The following is an 18,886-nucleotide window of genomic DNA, read 5'->3' as shown; positions in this document are numbered from 1 at the left end:
ACCCTGTGCGGAGATGCTCACTCCGCCAGCCTCTGTGTCATTACTGGAGCTGGCCATGACAACCCCATTCAGGCCAGATGAATGGGAGGTACTCCTCGCTTTGGTTGGTTTGTTAGATAGTTTCTTGGACATGCCACTAGGTATGCACATCGGGTTCGATATGGGTGTCCCCGCCCACGTACAAACTACTTATTCTCCACCTAATCACAAATCTGCAATGTTGAATGTGGACGCTATTGACCTGTACATTCAGAAAGAACGTGTGGCCCATCGTTACTCCGGCCCCTTCAACCGCGAGAGGTTAGAAACTCTCATAGGACCATTCCAAACCTCACCGTTGGGCACCGTACCAAAGGCCAGAACCACAGAACTACGAATGATATAAGATTTCTTGTTTCCGTGCAACAATCTGGCGATCGCATCAGTCAACACGGCCATTGACTCTGGCGCCTTCCCATGCGAATGGGGTACCTTCTCGGAGATGGTCGTCCTTGTCATGGATACCCTGCCAAATATGCAAGTAGCCACGTTGGATGTTGACTCCGCTTTCAGGTGCATTCCCATATGCCCCAAGCAGCAACCGCACTTTGTGGTGCAGTGGAGGGACCAATACTGGATAGACACCTGCACACCTTTCGGACCAGTGAGCTTCCTGGGGGTGTGGGGTAGGGTAGCCGATTGCATGGCAGCGATATACCTTAAGTCCAGCGTTGACACCCTCAAAAAATGGGTAGATGATTTTGCCTTCGCTCGCTACCCCATGCGTTCAGGCGAGGACCAAGCCCCCGAATACGCATACGGCCTAGCGGAGATTTATGAACTGGCAAAACACCTAGGCTGGCCCTGGAAACCATTGAAGACAAGAGACTTCATGCCAATTTTCCGCTACCTGGGGTTTGTCTGGGATTTAGAGCTCAAATGGGTCTCGATCCCCGAAGACAAGAGGGCCCGTTATTTGATCAAGCTCGTACCATGGGTACCAGGAGGTACGTTCATGTGTCACGAAGCCAAACAGGTCATGGGGACCCTTGTCCACTGCAGCCTGGCGGTCCCAGACGGACGATCACAACTAGAAGCGCTTTCAAAATTTGCATCCGGGTTTCCACCAACGGCATCGGTGTTTGTGTGGCACACACCAAATGGCTGAGTCCTCGATGACGTTGCCTATTGGAGATCTACCCTGAAGACCAGTCTGTGCGGGAGCTCACTGACAGCAAATTCTGGGTCGACGCATCCACATCGTGGGGCATAGGCATTGTCCTGAACAGAGAGTGGGATGCCTGGCGACTTGCACCGGGCTGGCAGTCGGAAGCGAGGAGGATTGGCTGGGCGGAGATGGTAGCAATTGACTTCAGCCTCCGCTTGGCCCTGCTGAAGGACCTAGGCGGCCTTCACCTGATTGTCTGGTCAGAGCGTCATCGGCACGTTGGAGGCCTGTAAGTCCCGGAACCTAGAACACAACGGGGTGCTTCAGCATATTGTGACGCTAATGCGGGCTCATTCGATTTGGATCACTCTGTGTTATGTTACGTCGGCACAGAACAGGGCTGATCCTCCCTCACGGGGTATTCCTCTCGGAGATATCCCACGCAGAACCTCCACCTTTGAGATCCCATATTGTATCTCCTCTTTAGTATTCAGGCCAGAATCAATCTCATCAGTTTGATCCTTTTGTAAGCCCACTAGCATGGGGCAGAGTGAGTGAGGAGGGCCCTTCTCCCCCCCCTCCCTCTCGTTCCCCCAGAACCGACCAAACCCTTCACCATTACATTACAATTTATGCAATAATACACAATCTTGCTTGATGTCAGCTAGCAACAGTCAAAAGTAATAGCCCAGAGGCAGCCAGCACCATTCGCTCCTTCGTTCTTGTCAAGATCGGATACAAACAAAGGGGAACAAGGTCGGAGGACCAAAGTCCAAAACGTATATATGAAGAATAGAACAAAAGAGAAAGGGGAACTCAAAGGTAGAGTCAGAGAGGAGTCAGAGACACGTCGGCATTGAGTCAATAAGTCGGAAGCATTAGTGAAGTTGAGATTGGATGCAGACCAAGCCTAAGCTTGTGCGCTAGGCTACTACGTGCTCTGAGTCCACAGGAGAGAGAGGATGAAGCTTAGTCGATATTTGAACTGACTATCTATGGTACAGTTCGATGGTTTATATACATAAAATAGAACAATGGCGAAGTCGGAGATGCGGAGATCGGAGGTGCCGTTTGGCGCACAAAGGAAACATACAGAGATGAGAGATAACACATGGAACACAAAGGGAACATATCTAAGGAAGAGGTGGAAAGGACGGACCAAGGGATCCGTCGCAAGCGACGGGAAACTAAAGTCTACAAAGGGAAACTATGATGTCAAACAAAGGGAACAGGAATCAGGAAAGTTGGAGTTGAATCCATTCAAATATCTGGAACCACCGGGACATTGAGCTGCCGGTGGCCCAGTGCATGTGATAGACTTATCCCGCCCTTGGCCAAAACGGGAAAGGCAGGACCGGTGTCGGCGAAGAAGTCAGAGAATGGGTCGGAGAGGATTGGTGCGGATCGGTGATGATCGGCGGAGCGGATCGGCGTAGATCGGTCTGGATCGACACATGACAGGAAGGTGGGATAGAGTATGCCATTGACAGTACAGAGATCTTTGAAAGACGTAGGCCCTTACGAATATTTTTGAACTCTCGCAATTCATATCATTTGCACCTGAGTGAAACTCATCTCGAGCAACTGTCAGCAGAGTTCTAAGGTAGAACCGCTCACCTCCAGTTGGAGGCACAAAGTACATCCGACCAAGTGAGAACTGACACTGGTGGATTTGCCAGCGTTGTGCATCTGAGTTCCAGACGAAGTGTTGAGAGAACTCCTGGTATGTATACCGGTGAGCAAGATCACCCAGCTCGCCTTGGTCTGCATTGGCTTTAAAGAATGCTGTCAGCATGGTGTGCTCATTCCAGGCCCGCTTGAGCACGACAGCCAGATCTTCATCTGGGTTGAACGTCACATTGTGCTGGCCTGGAAGATGAACCTGCAGGCGGTACATGCTTGGCCACTTCTCATGCAAATCGAACTGCATGATATGCCAAACCCCTTCCATAGCAGACACGTAGCAGCTGTCTAGGTAGCATCTGACCTCATCCCATCGATGCACTTCTAAGGTTGCTGTGTTGAAACCCTTGTGGATGTACTTGTTAACATACTTGAGGGTCGCACAGCTGACAGTACTCTCAACATTGATATGGCAATCAAACTCTGCTGAGAGTCGAGGACAATATGGTACGATCCAGCGGTTGTCGATCATATGCCCATGTATGTTGTACGCTTGCCCATCATCAGGTCTCCGGTATTGAGGATAGCCTTCTTGGTCGATGGAGGTATGCTCCCGAAACACTTTTGGATAGCCTTTTGTACACCTGCCATCTTCCATGCATGGGGAGTGGGGGTTTAGTGCGCTGCAAGGTCCATGTACTATGCACTTCTTGACGGTGGCAAAGAGTTGAGGCTCGGTCACTGGATCAGGCCATGTAGCTTGGATGAGGGAATCAACGTGTTCGGGAGTCAAAAGCCAGGAATGCGGTGCAAGGAAGACCAAGAGATGCATATGCGGCAATCCACACTTTTGAAACTCAATCATCCATACCTGACCAATGGTTTCGCAGAGGATCCCATCGTGGAATATACGTTTCAGCAACACCTTCTTCTTCAACTGGAAAACCCATGTGATTAAGTCAGGACGGTCTGCTGGAGATTGACCAGGAAGGAGCTTGTGTGTGATCTCCTCCCATTGAGGATTCACTGTCATTGTGATGAACAGATCGACCTTCTTGAGATAGCGTCTGATTGCCAATGCATCCTGGCAGATCTGTTGCATGTACCATGGCCCATTGGTGTAAGATGACGGGAGGGTGACCAAGCGACCCAACTTGTGGAGGTTCGTGTCAAAGCCGTTGGCAATGGCATCAGCGAGGCCACTGTAGAGGTGAGCGTGGAGCTGAGACTGATGCGTCAACAGGTAGTTCAGCTGGTTTTGATCAGCTGAGGCCCACATGTCAACAATGAATTGCTGTAGCAGTCTGCCAGCATGGAGGATAAGGGAGTATTCATTGACGTGAGGATGGAATTGGAAAGCATAGTACCAGATCTGCGACAGCCGGCAAGGTTTGCTCCCTGGTCGGAGGTCCGCCTCATGGAGGCGCAATTCCCAATGCCATCCCGAAGTCCCATAAGGAAACAGCAGGACATAATGGAGGCACGCATATGCCGGATGACCATCGCTGATGCGCTGAAGAGGGCCGGATCCCTTGCAGATGATGATGTCATGGCTGTCTGTCAGATGAGAGCGATCCCCGGGTAAGACCACTGCAACTTTGTCCACAGTCAGGAGGTTATATTGCCGTCGATCGCGAGACTTGTTGACACAGAGATGGATTGACACATCCTCGGTGTCACCCTGCTCAGCCAGGATCTCATATGCTTGCTTGTAGACCTGGGAGTAAGGGTGATGCTCAGCCAACACAACCTGCAGCAATGACATGGTATCCCTCGATAGATTCAGGTTCTGTTGCATGCGCATAGTGAGCGCAGCAGATGGATTGTGTATATACAACTGGGCATACAATGGTACATGACCTTGAACGGGGAGTAGTGACCCCATTCGGTGATATAGTTCCCCGTGGATCCAGAAGGCGTACGGCCCTTGGCCGCTGTTGACTGTATCGTCAATCTTGACCCCGAGTGACGTGAATGCAAGCGCGGCATTGTATTGTCGGATATTGGCATGGAATTCCTTGCCCCTCTTGCTTGTATCTTCAAAGAGCTTGCGGAGGGCAGCAGGTGGGTCACGGGCAAGAGGGACCCGCACCTTGCCGTGGTCGCAACACATGCTGAATGTGGGTGATCGGAGTGAAGAGGTTGAAAGACGTTCGTCGGCCCAGTGCAAGGCACCGCAATGTGGGAAAACTATATTAATCCTCTCAAGGTCGTGGCACTCCACCAGTTCTTGATACCTCTGTCATGCCAGTGGCGAAGGGTGAACTGCGTTTGAATCTATATCCAAGTCAGCAATGTGTATGGTTATAAGCGACGGCTATTGTTACACACAAAAAGCAACAGCAGGGCCATAATTGCAATTGTTATGCAAGTTGGCATTCTCAGCCTGCTGCTGCGCTCGGTCCTGGTGCTTGCGTTCCCGCCTTGCGTGCTAAGCAAGTACGCGCTGTTCGTTTACGGTGGCATGTGGCCTTGGCATCACCGATGTGGGTGTGAGTAAAGGAATCAAATGGGGATGTTGGTCTTGATGCAGTGTTCTGGGCTGTTGCAGGTGTTCATGCCGTTCGCGCTCGCGTTGTCGCTGTGGAGCAATAGACCGAGCATTGATCACATGGCTTTGTGGGGATGACACAGACCAAACGTGGTGTTGCGTCGGTTCTCGGTGTGCTCCGTTCAATGGCAAAGGGTGAGGTGGGGGTTGGCCTGCATCTGCATCAACAATCTCCTTCTGGACACAGATGACAGCTACAGCAACACGGCAACACACCAAGCAGAACAGCAATGCCACCATTTTGATTGTTATTCTGCGGGTCGGTGGTCTCAGCCTGCTGCTGCGCTCGTTCCCAGCATTCATGTTCTCGCCTTGCACACTGAGCAAGTACATGCCGTTCACTCACAGCGGCGCATGGCCTTTGCGTCACCAACACAGGTGTGGGTAAAGCAGTTGGATGGGGAGGTTGGTCTTGATGAAGTGTTGTGGCCCATTGCAGGTGTTCCTGCTGTTCACGCTCGCACCGTTGCTGTTGAGCCATAGACCAGGTGTTTGTAGCAGGTCTCAGCAAGGGTGGCACAGGCAATGGTGAAGGATTGTTGAGTGCGGGTATGTGTGCAGGTCTTCACGTAGAAATCTGCGGAGCTGGCTGGCCTGCATTTGTGCAGCCAAATACATCGTCCAGGTCAGGGTCATGGTTTTGCCACATTGAAGGACCAGGGACTGGAAGGCAGATTGGTGATATTGCTCGTATCCATGGTCAAGATAGTGTATTGAGAGAGTCCTGTAATGGGACGTGCTGTTGCAACACACTTGAGTCAAAAGAAGGATTGCGAGTATGATTTGCCTCACTTACATCTGGCAAACCCGTCCACGGCACCCTGTGTCGTCTGGGCAAGAAGTTCTCCTGTTTGCGAAGGTGGTGTACATGTTTGCATCATTGCTGTCGTCTTTGCAGTGTCACAGGACCATCAATCTGCATCGTGAGCATGGGAGAGAAGTGCAGTAAACCATGAGATGTTTTGCACGATGTACACAGAGCAGTGAGGCTCACTGGAAATCTCTAGAAAATCAGGGTGCGTTGTATTGTGTGGGGGGCCTGGCATCCTCTTTGCAGGATCAATGTATCAGCCAATTGAGTTAGCTGATGTGGCAGCTCTGAGTCTGAGACGTACAACTCAATGATTCTGGTCACATGCACGCAAGGTGAGCTCACCTGGATTATGCATGATCATCGCAGTTGATATCCAGAGCCCAGAGCAGTAGAACAGACAATTGAATGGGAGCGCAGGGGTAAGGAGCGAGGAGGTCGAACAGGGTCGTCCGTGCCATCCAATACCGACTTTCCCATGGTAAAAATATGCGCCAACGACATCTTTCACAGCGAGACTTCGGTCAATCAAGTTTTTGGGGCCTCAGACAGAGTGCAGAGCACTGTTAGACCTGTTGAATTGATGTTGCTAGACGTAATTGAGGCATGCTTTCAGCTGTTTCGTGTATGGTCATGGGATCGCAGGAGCATGGGGAGCTAATGTGATGTCATCGCTTATTGGGCCTGTTCACGTGAGTTGAGCTCGCCAGCCAATCAGGTTGTCTCTTTGTCTTATAGTGTGGTAAACTTAGGTCTTTAGTATAGAAGATATCTCAGTTGCTTCCCTACCTTGTGTAACAGCATCTCTGCCGCCATCCCGAGGGATCCACGCTGCTCCTAGGAGGTCCAGCACGTACCCTGACAGGATGGTCCAATAAGAGAAGAGAGGCTCCTCGGGCACCCAGCACGTGACCAGTGGAACGGCCTAGGAAGGCTGCACCATGCGCGGAGGCCCTAGGAGACCTGAAAGAGTAGAAGGAAAGTCTGGGGGCTCCTAGGAAACCCAGAAGGTCGAAGGAGCATCTGGGGGCTCCTAGGAAACCCAGAAGGTCGAAGGAGCATCTGGGGGCTCCTAGGAAACCCAGAAGGTCGAAGGAGCATCTGGGGGCTCCTAGGAAACCTGAAAGGGTAAAGGAGCATCTGGGGAGTGCAAGGAGAACAGGAAAAGATGAGTACTGGAGGTGTGCCATGACATTATCAATCATCAAAATTTCTGTCAAGATTGGATCTTAAGCAGAGAAGTAGCAACATATCTATATATAGATATATTGCTACATTTTATTGCAAGTGCACACCATGTTTGGACAGCGATTTGAGGATGAACTATAAATCATCATAGAGAAAATTGTACAAATGTGGTTTATAATGAAATGCTCTGGCTGTGACAGTGCTGTACATCACTGCTCCTGAACAGGCCCTTCCTTTGTGCATAAAGAACTGTTCTCATAATGTCTGTTTTTGCTTTCAAATGTACATATCATTTGAATCAGCAAACACGTTGTTCACAGCACCCCTGTCTATTCTTCCCGCTTTATCAACCGATTTCCACCTGGGCACAGTAATACCAGCAGTTGCAGAAAACAAGGTGTGATGCACACTTTGCATTGCCTCCTCTGACCATGGACAATCACTGATGATCCAAGTGGTCCCAGTAGTTTTCACAGTCTCAGATGGGATACTGGCTGCATGCGTAGCTGGCAAAAGCAGAAGGGTGCTGGGGATGCTACCTCCGACTAAGCACGGGTTAGCGATGAGCGACATAAAGGCGGCTGCAGATGATTGCACGAGATTCGGCGGCTCATAGGCGTCAAAACCTGACAACTAGTTGACAAAATTGTCAGCGGTGTACGTGCAATAGGGCACAGGCAACACACTGGCTCGAAAGGGCTGTTCAGGGCGAGGTAACGAATAGGTGCTCCGTGAATAGTGATGGGTTCAGAGGCTGCATACACATGCACGGGATATATGTCGAGTAGTGACAACCTATGACCAGGTTCAGGTTGACCGGAAGGAAGACATGCTGAGTGATCGGGGCCATACCTCTTAGGTTGTACTATTGTCAATATGCGCCTCGCGTAGTCCGCCATGGCCCATAAAGGCAGAGATCCAGATGGCTCCGATATTATGACAGTCACCCGCCTCTCCCCCCATCGCGGTACGAATACGAAGCTAGCCTGTGCCCAAGACAATCAACAGTGAGCACTAGACAACATGGTCCATGGAAACCATGACCTACCTGTATATTGTTCACAGTGATCGCACCAGTTTGCTCGCCTAGGTCGGCCCCAGATGCCCAAGTCCTCCCCGCTTCTCCAAACGCGACGATCAGATGCTCAGTCGGGTCAACTGTCTCAACGAGAGTTCAGTTCGTCTTCAGCACAGTCTCAGGGTGCTCATTCGCACCAGAGCCTATGAAGCTGACACCGGCAGTTTGTTCTGGTGTAGCGGGATTACCGAGCGGAAATGGCTCATCTTCCTCTTCGTCGGATTCATATTGATACCGAAGGGCAGCAGTGTCGGACAGCGGATCAGATTGCATCTTGAAAGGGACGTGCAGGTCGAAGTTCAACGTTCTGTTGACGGTCTGTGGCGCGTGTTCAGCGCCAACGCGTCATTGATTCATGGACTGGCGGCGTTGGCTGCTTCGCAGATTATCCGAAGAACCCGGTATCATTGCTCATATATCTATCCCGGTTGTTCTATCGTGCAACATCAATTACGCCCCTACATCAACAAGCATCCTGGCGCGTCCTGGCTAAACCCTAACTCCTGTAGCTCCTCTTGTGCGGCCTCTCGTTCGTTCTGCTTCAGCTTCTCCTTCGCCTCGATGGGGAACCAATCTTTCATGAAGTTGAGAAGTGCCCAATCCACATTTGCTGTAGGGAGGTTGGAAGTCAGTCAAATGAGGTATCACGACACGGTGACAAAAGACAGCCTAAGGCATTGAACGATTCGCACATCGATCAGCGTCGAGAACAGTTGGCGCACGGCACATTGGACAATTCCCCTTTCCCCTTTTCTGCATCTTGACGAGACATCTGGGCCGTATTTCCGGTCAACGGTTCTGCTCAATGTCGTCGCATGATGCTGCTCACCGAACGCAGAACAGGTGTCCGCACTTGAGCCTGATCGGCTTGAAAGCGATGCTAGTGCATATGAGGCACGTGTAGTCGTCGATCTACGGTAGCAATTCAGTTCCGGTGTCGTGGATTATTGAGTAGTGATCGCTGACTTGTGGGATCATGGGTACCAGCTCCTGTCCGATGGCTTGCACCAGCGTCCGTGGAAGAGAGGCGGAGTGTACTGGGAATGAGCTGATGATGGTGTAGGATGGCGATTGAGAGGACGAGGAGAAATCGATGCCCGAGGGGGAGTAAGGCGCCAACGTGGTCGGGGTCGAGCTAAGCACCAGTGTACCCCATGAGCTGGACTGGCTGTCGGTGACTGAACTGCTTGGAAGGGATGGTGGTTCGTCGATGTCAGGGAGTGAGTCCTTATGCATTCCGGGTGGTAGGGTACGGGGCGGGCATAGTCCTGTCAATGGCACTTCGGGAAGAGGTAGTGCCGTCCTCTTCCTATGTTTCTTCAAGATCTTGCGCAGCGCCTCCACATTGGCGTGTTGGAACTGCGACGTAACATCATGAGAAAGGAGGCCGTTCCCAATGCTTGCACACGTGCCTTTTTCAGGTCAAGTAACGTTTCGTTCATCCGTAAGAACATTACCATTGCCTTGCGACTCTCCTTCAGCTGCAGTCTCCCAGTCCCGTGCTTCAGGTGTCCGTTTTCCTCCAGCCATGCCTCGTCCAACAGATGTCTCTCCTTCAGTCTATCCACGAACGCCTGCCATCGTTCGCTCGCATCTTCCATGCTTCTCTCGCCTCTACTTCTTTCGGATGTAGACTCGAAGATCTCAGCGTCCAGGTAGAGCTGGAAAATCTCCCTCCACGCATACAAATCCGACTTTCCCTCGTGACTATGGTGGAAAAATGCGTAGGCGGGAGCAGCAGTGAATGACATCGACTCTGTCGGATCGGAGAGGACAGAATGAGGAACGAAGGAAGTCCGCCCGGCCTCAGACATGGGTCGTGCCGCAGCAGAGATGGTGCGCGAAAGCTCGTGTAGGGTTTGCTCGAACTGTGCCCGAAGGGTAACTAGGTGGGCCGAAAGCTGTTGTAAAGCGGCAGCGAGCATGGAGAAGAATGCCGAGTCGGAGGCGAGAGGGATGATTATTTCTCTGTGTGATACAGAATGATGCCTGGATTGAATAAACATCAACAATCAGGGAACTGTGATTACAATGGAGAGAGCTTCGGAATGTATCCACACTCACGGCGATACAAGAGAAGTACTTGGAATACGCTCGGCTTCCTCTTCATTCGACGCCGGGGATCCCACCGAACAAAGCTGCTGGGACTCCGCCTCAAGCATGCTGGACGTTGAGATCTTCAATGGTTCGTCAATGGAGACAATGCGGAGCCTGGGCTCAATCCTGTCGTGATCTGTGTTGACCTCGTACAGAACCCTGACGGAGCTCCTCGAACTAGCATCTTGCATAAACTGAGAGAGCTCCTTCACTGTTGGCGTGTCCGCATCCGTAGCCTTTTCTTTGCCTTTCCCCTTCCCGATATTGGCTGCGTCGCATCCCTTGGATGTGTCTGTAGGCTCGGTCGAGGACTGAAGAAGTTGATGGAGGACCTCCGGGCTGAGACCATGGCTGGCGAGTTCGTCGACAATCTGCCTGATCAGCTTCTTGAGCTGGCGATATTCGATTGCATTCTCCCTTAGGTCGAGCGGAAGAGTTTGTAGTAGTTGCGCGTAGCTCTTTCCGAAGTGCATCTCGAAGGATCAAGTGCACCGGCAAGCCAGTGGCAGTGAAGTGCTGGGCAGCCAATGATCGAGATGAAGTTGACAACGTGCGTCAATGGCGCACAGAAGAAGCGAAATTAAGTTACTAGAAAATTAGATTATATGACATCGTGAACCAAAGTCTAAGTAGTTTTGCCAGTCTCTGAGCACGACCCTCGTCCTAACCGGGGGGGCGGGGGGTTGAAAGCAGGCCATGACGCAAACAGCTGCGAATCATATATCCTCTAACATATCTTCCATGAGGCCCTCCTGATAATTCTTCTTCAGTGCGACGATGAAGTCTTCCAGGGAATCTCCATCCATGACCGACGGCAAATTCTTGATAGAGAGGCCGATTCGGTGATCTGTCACGCGGTCCTGGTATCACAACTTGTAAGAGCGTGAACACTGGCAGAAGCGAGTTGAAACGTACCTGTGCCCAGTTATACGTCCTGATCTTTTCTGACCGGTCCATAGTTTGGACCAGATGCCGCCTTGTTGCCCTGCGCTCTTGCATATCGCGCATCAGCTTTTGATCCATGAGCCTTCCACGCAGCACTTGAAACGCGCGGCGCTTATTCTACGAGGCAGTGGTTTCAGCATCGAAGGAGGCGACAAACAAGGTTCCGATGACATACCTGGTGTTGGCTACGCTCGTCCTGCATAGATACGGTGATTCCCGTCGGAATATGCGTCAACCTTACAGCGGATTCTGTTTTGTTAACGTGCTATATGCGTGCATCAGCGTCGATGTGATCAGATGATAGGACGGGACCGGTCCTAACCTGTCCGCCAGCTCCTCTCGACCGCATCACCTCGATTTTTACATCTTCCATACGGAACAAATCGTCCTCCTGGACTGTGTCGGCCTCGTCAGCTAAGGGCATAACCTGACAACGAAGTCAACAGTCAGGTTCACACGAGCGGCTCTGTCTAGACTGACCAGCACCGCGACGGTACTTGTGTGTACTCGGCCGCTCACTTCCGTAGCCGGCACTCTCTGGACCCTGTGTACGCCGCTTTCCCATCTCAACGCATCGTACGCTCCCTCGCCTGACTGTCGTATAAGCTCGTGTGACAAGGAACGCACGATATGGGCACGATTACTTGCCTTTGACTTCCACGATTGCGTCCTTCACTCCACCGTTTTCCGTCTCGTTCACGGCAACCGGTGTTGCTTTCCACCTCTTACCGCCCGGAGAAGCCATCCGCTCCGCAAGACGCATATACATCCGCATGATCTCCGCCAGAAAGAGAGAACTTTCCGAGCCTCCTACGCCGGACTTCAGTTCTATCAATGCGCCCTGTACCGGTCTTAGCATGGGAATACACGTAACGCTTATACGGGTAGACAAACCATCTGCGCAGTCTCAGACTTGGGTACGAGTAGCCCTGGAAAGGTCTCCGTGAGGTCCTCCATGAGCGAACTGAGAAGCGCCTCTTGCTCCTCCGCCGCCATCGTCCGCATCGTCTCATCAGGGTCAGTGAGTAATCTTGCAGTCTCGCGGAGGTACTACTGCGTGTAAGAACATTATTCGCTCGTTCATACGGCGCGTGGGCAAGGAGGACACAAACCTCGCGTTTCTCCAGGTATTTTTGCCAAGCTTCGGTTAGCCCCTCCAGCTCTCGTATGCGCTTGAGTTTCGGTACATCTTCCGGCGAAGACTGGTCTTCGGTGAGCTATAGGATCGGATACGTCAATGAGAGCGGGCGCGTATAGACTGATGCAAAACGAACCGCTGCTTGGAGTTCATCCCGTTCCTCTGCCTTCTTCTTGATGACGCGTAGTAAGCGGGCATGCTCGCGCTCGAGTTCAGCACAGGGCGAATCTTGTGCATCGAATACGAGCGGACGCGTCTCGGAAGACACGAGCGTGGTGACGTTGCGGATGTGTCTGGACGTTGTTGCTAATGTTGCTTTTCTCGCCAAACCTATCCTTGCACCAGCGAACTGCGTTGCATGGGTTCGAGTATGAGCGAATACGCCTCTAGTAGCACCCCTGGCTCTCAGCATGGCTTATAGAAACGTTTGCCAAAGATTTCGGAGTCGGGGTGGTGCATAGCCACACCCATGCAAGCAAGACCCCGGTCAGCGCTCACAGTACTCCTGTTTGCCGCTCAGATGGCCAGAATTCAACGATCCTCCCCAGATGGATGAGTACTTTTTCCCCTTCCCGGTCTAGAGCCACATGAATTGCGTCCCTGCCGACTCCACCTTCGCCTGCTCTTCCTGGCCAGCGGTGCCGAAAAAGCACAAGCATATTATATTCTATGCAAAGGAATCTTACGTGGGCTACTCAGTCACACCGGATAGTTTCTGACCCGTCGTAAGTTACAAGCGCGAGCAATTCACAGGATATTCTTACTCTCGTCTCTGGGTCTAGGCAGGCTGGCGCAACCGCTGCTGCGCAGCTGCCGAGGCCCTAATTTCAGCTGCTGGCCCGCTCGCGCCCACGCGGCTCATCTGCAATTCATCTTCCTGGACCTTTCAACGACGCAACGCGTCATCACCGGCGAAGACTGAATAGCCCAGATGCATTCCCGGCGACAAGTGGAGCAAGGAAGAGATGGCATTACTGCGTCGGGTGTCTCCCAGGCGACCAAGAAAACTATGAGTGACACGTAAAGTTTTTGACAGTACCATAACAAAGGACAGAAATTGTCTAAGGTGCAAAGCCGAAGAGGGCGGGAGGCGTCAGCGCCGCGCTATGACGAGTGAATACTGTGTCCATCGAGTGTGTCCGTCTCAAGAGTGCACAACATTGTAAATATTGGTTCATGAGGAGGGTCCGTGATAACAAATGGCGAGTGTTCGCTAAGAAAGGATAGTTCTAAATGAGGCAAACCATACGTATAGACTTGTGTGCGAGTAAAGACGGTGGTACACTGGATGAACAGAAGCAAGGACCGGTTTAGGTCGGTAGCGGCAAAGCGGTGGCGATATAAAGAGCGGGGCGAGCGAGCGACGGCAGTTTGTACGGCGGCGAGTGGCGCCACGAGCTGGTATACAGAGGTGGGGTATACGTCACGGTCGTGGCAGAGTCCATGCGTAGCGAGCAGTTCGAGCGGATCGTTTTAGTACGAGAACTTGAGCAACCACGGGTTGAGCACGATCGGGAACTGCATAGACATGAGGTAAGTTATGAGAAACACGGGAAAAGGGGGAAACAGGTACGCACGAGGATATGGCACGACGCGACGATTGCGAGCGGGAAGATGACGGCCCACCCGGAGCCGTCGACGCGCCACTCGATGGGTACAAGCGGCGTCGCGCAAATGATCATGCCAGCAATGACAACAATCGAGACCAGGAAAGGGAACCAGAACCGCTTCAAGATCTTCGGTACTTCCTTGAAGAAGTTTGAGCGCTCGACTTCCTTCTTCGTTGCCGCCCAGGTCATGTTGTACGAAAAGAGATGGGCGAGGATCGACTGGCTAACTGGAATCGCCAGACCACCGAAGAAGAAGAAGCTGGAGGGTACACTCAGTTAAGGACCACACGAAGATACGTTTCACAAGGGAGACTCACAAGAACGGTACCCAGAGCACGTTCTCGAAGAAACCCTCGAAGATGCCCTTGTGCCCGAGACGGTATTCGAGGAGTGTGTAACCCACGTTGCCCGAGCCGATAAACACGACCGTGGTCGCGAGCCAGATCTCGAACGAGTGCATGTAGTATCCGTCCACCGGGAACTGGAAACCGAGCAGCACGTAGTTGAGGATACCGATGGTCATGCTCGCCGCGATACCGTAGTAGGAGAACATGTACGCCATCATCGATATCTTGTAGTGCATGGGAGCGTTCGACCACATGAACCGATGAATCTGGTGGGCAATCGGGCCGCGGCGCCACCACTGGATGATGGGGTTGAAGAGCAGCTCGGAGCAACCATACGAGTACTTTTGCCAGCGGTTCAATTCATCGTCGACGGTGAGTGAGACACCCTCCTTGAATCCGCCGTTGGAATACGTTGCCCAACGGATGATGAAGCCGCGCATCTGTAAACGGAGGGCCATGTCGAAGTCCTCGGACACGTTGGACTCGGACCAGATCTTCTCGACACCGTCCGTGTCGACGAATGCAGCGTCTTGCAACGCCCTCCACCGGAGGAACGCGTTATGACCGACGAAAGGCGCGACCTCGCCGTTGGCACATGTGAAGGAGATGCAACGATTGATACGCCGGGTGAAGTACGCGATCCCGTTCTCGAAGTAGTGGTGTGCAACCTGCATGACGTCCGACTCGTGCTGGATGACACCGACCGTCGGGCACTCCGCCATTTCGCGCGCCGCGTCACGCAAGCAATCTTCGGGGACGACGGTGTCCGAGTCGACGATGAGAATGAGCTCGCCGACACGGCAAGACTTGCCGTTCGCCGCCCATGGCCTGAACCGGCGACCCGAGTTCTCGTACACCTCCTCGATCGCCATCTGCAGCGCCTTCTCCTCGATGTCCTCGTACTGTTGCGCGACCTGACCGACCTGCCCCTGCTCGCCGCCACCGACGCCCTGGTACTGGAGACCGAAGCCGGGGTACTGGTAATCGTGCGGGTTGGTGGAGGACGAAATGCGAGCGCCGGGGAGACCGTCGGGGTTGCGCGCCTTCTCTTCCGCCTGAAGCGCCTCAAGGTGCTTCTCGATCTTGAGCGAGAGCGCGAGGCCGTAGTTCATGTTCGATGCCTTCTTGAAGCGACCCGCACGCTTGAACCCGTCGGGTGCGTCGTCGTGCTTTGGCCGCGCGACCCAGCCGATGTTGTGGTTCGCGTAGAAGGCGATGCGCTCATCGCGAGCCTCGTCGTCCAGTACCCGCAGACCGTCGTCGTTGATGAAGATGGTCGAAGTTCCGCCCTGCCTGGCATACGTTTGCATGCACTTCTTGAGCGACTCGATTGACGGCGCCAACACCTCGTGAAGGGACTCCTTGTACACGGGCATCTGAATGGTGATGTGCGGGAGGTTGTTGTCGACGACCTTGTTCGGCCGGGGTTTGTTCGCCGAGTAGTACTTGGAGTTCTCGTGGTACTGCGCGACGGGACCGACGGCCATGGACAGGTTCTGCACGATCTGCAGCGCGAAGAAGAGCGAGACGGCGTACAGACACGGGATGAGCGCGGCCAGCGCGAAGCGCGTGAAGTCGCCGTCAAGCAACCACTCTTTGAGTAGCGTCGCGACACCATTGCCCATAAATACGAGCGCAAGCCCTGCAGCGATGCCGTTGTAGAACGGCGAGAACAGCCGCGCGGGGCGTTCCTCCGGACCGAGGTCTTCTTCGTCCACCTCGACAACCACCGTGCGTTTGCGACCGTACCACGTCCGCTTCGTCTTCGTGATCGTGCGCTTCTCGCCAAGGCCAGCGGATTTCTCCGGGTCGCCGAGTCCGAGTGAGACACTCGAGCCCATCGCGGAGCCCATGTAGCCGAGGGTGCCGCGGCGGGAGGGCGTCGGTGCCTGAGCGGCATTGAGGCCGGACAGTGAGTGGCCGGAGACGGAGCCGTCGACCGAGTTGTGGTGAGAAGAAGCGGAAGGAACGCCGAGCGCGTGCGGCCGCGAGCGCCAAAGGAGCTTGATCAGGCGCTCCTCGAAGTCGTGGCACGTCGGGATGATCTGGTCGAGCGAATCGGACCAGACGATGAGCACGCGTTCGTCTCGCTGTTCGTTTGCATCCCATTATCGTGCGGTGGATGCAAGCCATTTGGTGAGGTCATTTTGTCCGAGTCGAAAGCGTTGGTTTTTTTGTGTAGAGTTTGACAGGTGAGACATAGGGCGGGCGGGCAGACGCCAGTTAGTTGGTGCGAGGGAAGAAAGGGGCAACCGTCAGAAAAAAGGCACTAGAAAGCGTGGGAATTAAAAAAGGGAACTGACGATGAACGCGCCGCATTGCTCTCTCTCGGCTTGGGGGAGCTGCATCATGGTTTCGATGATCTGTATCCGGGTATTCGCGTCGACATAGATGGACTTGTCTTCCGGTGTCCTAATGCCCCAAAAGATGTCCTTATCAGCGTTGTGTTCGAGAAGGTTACGCCGCCAAAACGGGTAGTCGGAGTACTCGAATGTAAATTCGACGTGACACTCACACTTCTGCGAGCGCTGCGTGGACGGCGGCACTGCGGATCTTGACCGCGACGACGGGGTTGAGAGCAGCGACGGCCGCCTCGAATGGCTCGAGGGTGATGTTCTCGTACGGGAACACGCGGAACTCGCCGTCGGCGACGCGGAGAGCGACACCGCCGGTCAGGTTTTCCTCGTTCGGGCGGAACCAGGCATCGCCCTGGGTCTGCTTGAAGATGTGGTGCAAGAAGGCGTCGTACCGATCTGTGGTTCGCCAGGAAGTTTTTTTCCGTGCCATGGGGTAGATAAGGGAGGAGAGATATTGATCAGGGAGTGGTTCGAAGAATAATGAGCAAGTGAAGGCGCACCGTAATCCATGGTGGATACGAAGACGGTCAAGCGACTGTGGCCTGTCGGTGGTGGTGTAGCGAGCGAGGGAACGACCGGGTGAATATCCTAGTCGGAATCAGTGCCCGGCTACCGAGATAGACTCGCGAGTGCAGCGGGCTGGGGGAACGGAGGGGGTGGAGGGAGTCGAAGGGAAGGAGGCCGCAGGAGGGCTGGGTTTGTTGAGTCCCCGGAAACTCAGCAGGGCGAGAGGACGAGAACAACAAACACCGGGGCGCGCGAACCGCGTTGCTCAAGATATGTGTGACAACGCGGGCTCGCGCGGGCTGTGACGATCTCCATCTCCCGATCCCATCTGTGACAACTCTGCGAGCCGGAATGGGTCGTAGCGTTAGGTAATAAAGGAGAAGGGGTGCCGTGTTGTCAGGGACCCCGGAACAGGGGCCCGATTTGGAAAGTTTGGGCGGAGATGGCCGTTGCCCGAAACACATCTTGCGCGGTTTGACCTTTGCGGTGACGGATTAACCCGCTCTGTTGAAGCTGCATAAAGTTCGAACTTTCATATCGTACAGTTTACTTCTGCGTTCGTCTTCGCGCATGCAGGAAGTGACAGCGCATAGCATATTTCGGCATGGACTACGACATATGAAGCTAGTGAGCCGCATATCTTGCACGACCGCGGGCCCGCCTTAAGAGCATTGTATACGACATAGATAAGTCGAAAACAGCGGCAACTCGTAATATGAGCGCAGTTCAGCAGCAGTAGCATCGATCCAAAGCAGTCCGTGCCGTCAAGGAGACAACTCGCGCTCGTCCGACCAAGGACGGTGGACGGAGCATGAGAAAAACGGGGAGAACGTTGTGAATCTCGACGTCATCGATGACGCTCAGGCCCATGTTATTTCTTCTTTTTCTGCGTTGCCGAGCGCGACCGAGTTCATCGGCGCCCTTCCAGTGCCCTTCCTCGCGTCGCGCGCGCCTATTTGCTGGTATGCGAACGCATTTGCGAGCGCGTGCGACTAGACGTTGCCTGGACGAGTCGCGTAAATATGTCAAGGCGAACCAACAAGCCTTATAAGGACACGAGGGACGCAGCAGCGGACGGCGCTCCCACATATTCAGTGACAGACCGCCACCAGTGGGTGTTAGGGGGTTCTGCAGCGTCCAATTGATTTCTACAGTAATACAATTTCCTCCGTCGCTAAGATCAAGCGACGCTCTGCGCGTATCCAATCACCACCCCTGACGCTATCTGCTTGTCATGACGTTGTCTGCTCTGAGCGCAGGCTCGCGCGGAGGCGATGGTCAGCGCAGAGAGAGAAAACGCAGAACATGCCACTACGGGCGACATGCGGATCGCGAGTGCACGAAAGACCAGGGAAAGGAGCGTTGAGCCTAACGCGATAAGAGAGACGGCGATAGCAGGCCATTGATAATTTACTGAGCGCACGACGGACTCCGGACGCCGCTTCGCAACTGTACGGCGGTCGAGGCCGGCAGAGCCCGGCGTGTTT

The 18,886-nt window shown here is 53.5% G+C and overlaps 6 protein-coding genes across 6 annotated transcripts; 1 reads left to right on the top strand and 5 right to left on the bottom strand.

Annotated features, from left to right (window-relative positions):
• Nucleotides 1-3,542: 3,542 nt before the first annotated feature.
• PUNSTDRAFT_32382 (uncharacterized protein) lies at nt 3,543-4,049 on the bottom strand (the record flags this gene model as incomplete). The annotated part of the gene is made up of 1 exon (XM_007387291.1): nt 3,543-4,049. A coding segment is annotated over one exon (507 nt), but the record flags the coding sequence as incomplete, so codon positions are not given.
• A 177-nt stretch (nt 4,050-4,226) lies between these two features.
• PUNSTDRAFT_17327 (uncharacterized protein) lies at nt 4,227-4,895 on the bottom strand (the record flags this gene model as incomplete). Its single annotated transcript, XM_007387290.1, has 1 exon — nt 4,227-4,895. A coding segment is annotated over one exon (669 nt), but the record flags the coding sequence as incomplete, so codon positions are not given.
• Nucleotides 4,896-5,135: 240 nt separating this feature from the next.
• PUNSTDRAFT_46874 (uncharacterized protein) lies at nt 5,136-6,038 on the top strand (the record flags this gene model as incomplete). Its single annotated transcript, XM_007387289.1, has 5 exons — nt 5,136-5,262; nt 5,509-5,648; nt 5,700-5,726; nt 5,810-5,870; nt 5,947-6,038. The coding sequence occupies 5 exons, from the start codon at nt 5,136-5,138 to the stop codon at nt 6,036-6,038; spliced, it is 447 nt and encodes a 148-aa protein (XP_007387351.1).
• A 1,752-nt stretch (nt 6,039-7,790) lies between these two features.
• On the bottom strand, nt 7,791-10,968 carry PUNSTDRAFT_137637 (uncharacterized protein; the record flags this gene model as incomplete). The annotated part of the gene is made up of 12 exons (XM_007387288.1): nt 7,791-7,865; nt 7,918-7,953; nt 8,007-8,115; nt 8,173-8,306; nt 8,369-8,478; nt 8,536-8,705; nt 8,861-9,008; nt 9,091-9,170; nt 9,228-9,310; nt 9,365-9,757; nt 9,856-10,366; nt 10,463-10,968. 12 exons carry the CDS (start codon nt 10,966-10,968, stop codon nt 7,791-7,793), a joined length of 2,355 nt encoding a protein of 784 aa, XP_007387350.1.
• A 243-nt stretch (nt 10,969-11,211) lies between these two features.
• On the bottom strand, nt 11,212-12,990 carry PUNSTDRAFT_137636 (RF-1-domain-containing protein; the record flags this gene model as incomplete). The annotated part of the gene is made up of 9 exons (XM_007387287.1): nt 11,212-11,355; nt 11,411-11,557; nt 11,616-11,705; nt 11,763-11,854; nt 11,921-12,030; nt 12,085-12,281; nt 12,335-12,490; nt 12,553-12,657; nt 12,715-12,990. 9 exons carry the CDS (start codon nt 12,988-12,990, stop codon nt 11,212-11,214), a joined length of 1,317 nt encoding a protein of 438 aa, XP_007387349.1.
• A 548-nt stretch (nt 12,991-13,538) lies between these two features.
• PUNSTDRAFT_122407 (uncharacterized protein) lies at nt 13,539-17,532 on the bottom strand. The gene is made up of 6 exons (XM_007387286.1): nt 17,393-17,532; nt 17,051-17,288; nt 16,839-16,947; nt 14,506-16,625; nt 14,156-14,447; nt 13,539-14,096 (listed from the first exon to the last, which is right to left on the bottom strand). Exons 1-6 carry the CDS (start codon nt 17,400-17,402, stop codon nt 14,052-14,054), a joined length of 2,814 nt encoding a protein of 937 aa, XP_007387348.1. The 5' UTR covers nt 17,403-17,532; the 3' UTR covers nt 13,539-14,051.
• Between the last annotated feature and the right edge of the window lie 1,354 nt (nt 17,533-18,886).

The sequence above is a fragment of the Punctularia strigosozonata genome, assembly GCF_000264995.1.
Source record: "Punctularia strigosozonata HHB-11173 SS5 unplaced genomic scaffold PUNSTscaffold_13, whole genome shotgun sequence".
In the NCBI taxonomy this organism is placed as follows: Eukaryota; Fungi; Basidiomycota; class Agaricomycetes; order Corticiales; family Punctulariaceae; genus Punctularia; species Punctularia strigosozonata.
The sequence above is the reverse complement of the archived record's forward strand: the minus strand, read 5'-3'. Positions and strand labels throughout refer to the sequence as shown.